The sequence below is a fragment of the Pseudorasbora parva genome, chromosome 15 (genome assembly GCF_024679245.1).
Source record: "Pseudorasbora parva isolate DD20220531a chromosome 15, ASM2467924v1, whole genome shotgun sequence".
NCBI lineage: Eukaryota > Metazoa > Chordata > Actinopteri > Cypriniformes > Gobionidae > Pseudorasbora > Pseudorasbora parva.
Window position 1 is genome coordinate 43,852,569 of NC_090186.1, and position 5,301 is coordinate 43,857,869.

Here is a 5,301-nt window from a genome sequence, read left to right on the forward strand (position 1 = left end):
GTAGGTTTAGGGGCTGTGTGTGTGTGTGTGTGTGTGTGTGTGTGATGGGTAGGTTTAGGGGCAGTGTGTGTGTGTGTGTGATGGGTAGGTTTAGGGGCAGTGTGTGTGTGTGTGTGTGTGTGATGGGTAGGTTTAGGGGCAGTGTGTGTGTGTGTGTGTGTGTGTGTGTGTGTGTGTGTGTGTGTGTGTGTGTGTGTGTGTGTGTGTGATGGGTAGGTTTAGGGGCAGTGTGTGTGTGATTAACATGAATGTGAGCATGAATGTCGTGTGATTTAGAGGATAAAGTGCTTTAATGAAGCTCTAATACTGCTGGGTCAGATGAGTCTAGTCCTCACCGTGCGGGTTGTGTGTGAACTGACTGATGGCGTCGACCCATCTCTCCCACGTCTGACGGAAGTATTGAGCTCCATACAGCTCCTCCATCGGCCTCCGCATCCGCTCGCTCCACACAGACACGTCACGGACCCCTGAAACAAACCTCAGAGTGATGAAGATGATGAAGAAATGCCCTGCCTTTCCTTTCAGGCAAACACGTGTATGGTCAAAAAACTAAACACATTTACTCGAGTACTCTACTTAAGTTCACTTTTTGAGTATCTGTGCTTTACTGGAGTATTATTTTTTCTGTAAACTTATGACTTTAACTTCACTCCATCTGAAAGACAAATATCGTCCTTTTTACTCCACTACATTTCTATCAAGGTCCTCGAAGTGGAAAGTCATTTCTGTCGCAGCTTTGAAAGTCAGTGATGATTTTTCCTTCTTTTTTTGCAGATAGTTTATAGCAAAATGGAAGAAGACGGTTCTTCAGCACAGTTATACTTAGCACAAGGCCATAATTAGAAACTATGTTTCAGTTTTCTGAAAAAAATAAAGATTAGTTAATTTGGCTTGTAAACTTGATGCATATCTCATAAAATGTTCAAAAACGTAAACGTCTGGGAGGAAGAGAAGACTAAAGCTGTGAGAATATCAGATGTGTATCAGTGTATTGGATCCGTGCATTCGCCCTTAAAGTGACAGCGCTTTGTAACTTTTCTACAAGTATTTAAATGAGTTTAAGTTAGTCGTCTGCTAGTGTGTCAGATGGAGCGTCACTGACTGGCTTAAACCATGATGGCATAATGTGCAACTATAATAAAATAATGCGGCGACATAAAAAAGGAAACTTTTGATACTAAAGTACTTTTGAAAAAAAATACTTCTGTACTTTTACTTCAGTAACTCTGCCTTTCTTGCCTTTCTTCCCTCTCTCTCTCTCTCTCTCTCTCTCTCTCTCTCTCTCTCTCTCTCTCTCTCTCTCTCTCACCCTGATATATCTGAGCATCTTCTTCAGACACGTAAGCGTTGGAGCCCCACAGCACCATCTGCTGGATGAGTTTGGGCTTTAACGCCGCCACGATCAGAGCCGTGATGCCGCCGTCACTCCAGCCCAACAGAGAGAAGCGTCTGAAGCCCAGAGCCTTTATGGGTCGAATGAGGAGGTCAGAAATGATAAAATGCCACAAAATTATAAAGAAATAAATATTAAAGAACCTGCTGTCAATCAACAATCATGGGAGGGGCATGTGTGACATCACACGGTCGAACGGCTCGATTTGAGACAGGAGAAAACATTTAAAAGGAGATTTAAAAAAAAAAAAAAACACTGGATGGGATTTTAATCACTAAAGGATGGTTGTGTACAGGCACTGCCAACACACATTTCCATACACTCAGCTTGTAAAAGTGCATGTACCATTATATGACTCCTTTAAGTGGTGGTAGTCTTTAGCCTACTTCCATAAACTCATGTCCAGCAGCAACCTTAATAAAATATTAATATTAATTTCAGCCAATAATAGAATTATAGCCTTGTAATGAGGCAGAAACAATAAAATTAATAAATAAATATTAAATAATTCAAGCCAATAATAAAATTGTATTCTTTTAATGAGGCAAAAACAATAAAATTAATAATAAATCAATATTAATTTCAGCCAATAATAGGATTTTATCCTTTTAATGAGGCAGAAACAATAAAATAAACGAAACATTGTTTGTCATAACCTGCACCACATTCTTATTTTTTATACTGTGAATTCATTTTCTTTTGATTGTTCTTACTGCAGCATACTGTATTCAGTGTGTATTGTCTTTTACTGTATTAAGTGTGATATTGTACACGGTTTATTCTTACTTATTACACGGCTCTGTCGAATACTTGATTCTGATTGGTCAATCGCTCATTCCAGCGGTGTGTTATTCCCAGATAACACACACCGCTCATCCGGGTACTACGAGTTATCTTGACCGGTTCTACTTCTGTGCTTAACGCTGGCGCCATCTTGTGGCTGTTAAATACTTAAACAGCCGTGGGTTACAATGGAAGACTTCAAGGCGGGTTTCCTTTATAAAGTTTTAAATATGGATATTTTTCTGACACAAACGCATCGATTGGAATCAGAAGGCTCTATTAACCCATCGGAGTCGTGTGGAGCACGTTATTTGACGGACAGCTGCATTTAATGGACTTCAGAAACAGCTCCAACTACTGCTGGGATTAACGTTAGCCTGGACTTTTTAAATATAACTCTGATTGTATTTGTCTGACAGAAGAATGTCATAAACACCTATAATGACCTGAGGGTGAGTAAATCAGAGGCTTGGTTTCATTTTTGGCTGAACTAACCCTTTCAGCATTCATTCTCAACATTTAGCAGCAATAGATAAAGGCTTAAAGCAGTACAGAACTGTTTTTCTTTGGGAAGCTTTGCGTAAGAGCTAATAAAATATTAAATCTCAAGACAATATTTTGTGTGTAATTTATTTGAGACTAGTAGCCGTGTAATAAGCGGGATAATGTCCACCCAGCCGGTTGTTATCTCAGAATAAACCCCTTCAGAGTGATGCTCCGCTTCGCCTCGGGGTCCTGATCACTCTGGAGGGGTTTATTCTGAGATAACAACCGGCTGGGTGGACATTAGCCCTTACTGGTCACTGTCTCTAATTGTGTAGGTCCAGTTTTTTTTTACACAGTCTTTGTGATTCATGGTCTCTCTTGAGAGGAAAAGACAAAATAATTTCATAGTACTAAAGTGTGATTTTGAGCCTCACACACTTGACTCTAAAATGATGATCTCTGCAAAAAATTGTCCAGATTCTGCCGCTGAATGATCCTGAACTCTTCCCTGCTGTACCTGCATTAAGTCCAGCGCATCCTTGGCATCTCTGTGGAAGAAATCGGCAGGAAAATCTCTGTCCGGAGGCCGTGAGCGCCCGTAACCCCGCGGGTCCATCGCAACCACAGTAAACCGCCTGCGGTCCAGATGCTCCAGCTGTGGGCCGAAATCCGTCTGAGCACTTCCTGTCACCACAGGAAGAGACCAAACACACCCAGTCAAAACTAAAGCTATTAAAGGGATAGTTCACCCAAAACTGAGCCTGTAATGTTTATCTGCTGACCAACATGTAGGTGTGTTTGTTTCTTCAGGAGAACACAAATGAAGATTTTTAACTCAACCGTTGCTGTGTGTCGGTCATATAATGATGTGAATGGGGAACAAGTCTATGAGAGGAAAGAAAACATGCTTAGACAACATGCACACAAACCCTGCTGCTCCTGACGACACATCGATTTATTAAGACACGAACCGATCGGTTTCTGTGAGAAACACAACAGTATTTGTTATTTTTTTACCTCATATCAGACGAATCTCATCTAGTGTTCCCATCCGCTATTACTTCAGTCTGGTAAGGTCAAACTGGCACGAGTTATGTTTTTTTGGAAAATGTAAAAATGCAGAATGTTTCCCTGTGATGGGTAGGGGCAGGGGCTGTGTGTGTGTGTGTGTGTGTGTGTGTGTGTGTGCTTGTTTTTGTGACATATGAGGACACAAATGTGTATAATGCCATGGGTATGACACAGGTATTACAGGAGAGGGTGAAATATGAGGACATTACCCATGGCCCCACTTTACAAAAGGCTTATAAATCACACAGGAGGAGTTTTTATGAGAAAGTAAAAATGCAGAATGTTTCCTGTGATGGGTAGGTTTAGGGGCTGTGTGTGTGTGTGTGTGTGTGTGTGTGTGTGTGTGTGTGTGTGTGTGTGTGTGTGTGTGTGTGTGTGTGTGTGTGTGTGTAATGCAGACCTAAAGCTCCAGGCAGCAGCAGCAGCGCGTGTTTTCCGTCTCCAGCGCGCTCATAGTGCAGATCAACTCCATTCACGGAGACAAACGCGCTGTACAAGAGACGAGAAGAGCTTTAGAGACTGCCAGAGTGTGTTCAGATGAGCATTTAAACTGATGAGCATATAAACTGATGAGCATATAAACAGATGAGCGGAGGCTTTACCCGTAGAAGCGCGTGTGTGCTGCGGCTCTTCTGAAGACGCGGGATATCAAGAGTCCAGTCAGTCTGTGAATGTGAACGAGTGTCGCCATAAGAGCAGAAGTTAAACACCAGCAACTCTGCGAATGTGTTTATTCAATCTTTGATTTCACCTTCAGCAGATTCTACACAAATGAACACCGAGAGAAGGTTTCCTTTCTATTTATTTACACTATTTTATTTCGCACCGCTGAGGTATTGTACAGCCTCCTGCATATATTTTTTTTGTTGGGCTGATAAAAAAACAAAAGGTATTTGGTCACAATCCGCTACAAACTGAAAAGCATCTCTTGTGTTATAAAAGTACAGAATAAATAGAAATTTTTGCTCTCTTGTAGTTTTTGTGCCTATAGCTCCGGTGATCTCCCTCATTTTGACAGCGGAAACAACTTAAAATATTCCATAATTTTACTCGGATAAGAGTAATGCATCATTCAAAACTGTATGGGTCTATTTTATTTGTGCACACTCGCAATAAAAACTGAATATTGTGCTTTTGCAAAATAAAAAAAAGCAAACAGGATGCGCTTTCTGCCATCCTGGTTTCTTTTCTGTGAGGTTTATGGAGCGTGTCACAAAAATTAATCGAAACTCAGTGTATACCGCAAGTTCTTGTGTGTGTGGGATTACTCATTTAACAATCTGCTTGAGATCTGCTGACCCTACGTCTTGACATAACATCTCATTAAAAATAGGTGATATTTTTTTTTGTAAAAATCATATTGGGTCGGTGATGACCCGCGGTGTGTAACAGTGTAAGTATTTTTGTTTTCTGCACAACAATAGTTTAATCTTTGATGACTGAATAAGTGCAATTCAACTGTCTGATAAACAATGTCTGATAAACAATGATGAAGTGACTTTTCACTCATAGTTACCGCAGGCAGAAAACAAATGAATAGGAAGAATCATCAACAAAACTTCAAATGA

The 5,301-nt window shown here is 40.7% G+C and overlaps 1 protein-coding gene across 2 annotated transcripts in view; it reads right to left on the reverse strand.

The window, feature by feature from the left end:
* bphl (biphenyl hydrolase like) overlaps positions 1 to 4,544 on the reverse strand; it is a 6,027-nt gene extending 1,483 nt beyond the window's left edge. The window contains exons 1-5 of one of the 2 annotated variants that reach the window (XR_010898211.1): positions 4,336 to 4,544; positions 4,134 to 4,222; positions 3,180 to 3,346; positions 1,310 to 1,463; positions 336 to 467 (exon numbers count right to left, since the gene is read on the reverse strand). Coding sequence is in view for 1 of the 2 variants with exons in the window: in XM_067418762.1 (XP_067274863.1) it covers positions 336 to 467; positions 1,310 to 1,463; positions 3,180 to 3,346; positions 4,134 to 4,222; positions 4,336 to 4,424 (631 nt within the window). In the remaining variant the exon portion in view is untranslated. The remainder of the gene's footprint in view (positions 1 to 335; positions 468 to 1,309; positions 1,464 to 3,179; positions 3,347 to 4,133; positions 4,223 to 4,335) is intronic. The other variant, XM_067418762.1, reaches the window with a different exon arrangement.
* Between the last annotated feature and the right edge of the window lie 757 nt (positions 4,545 to 5,301).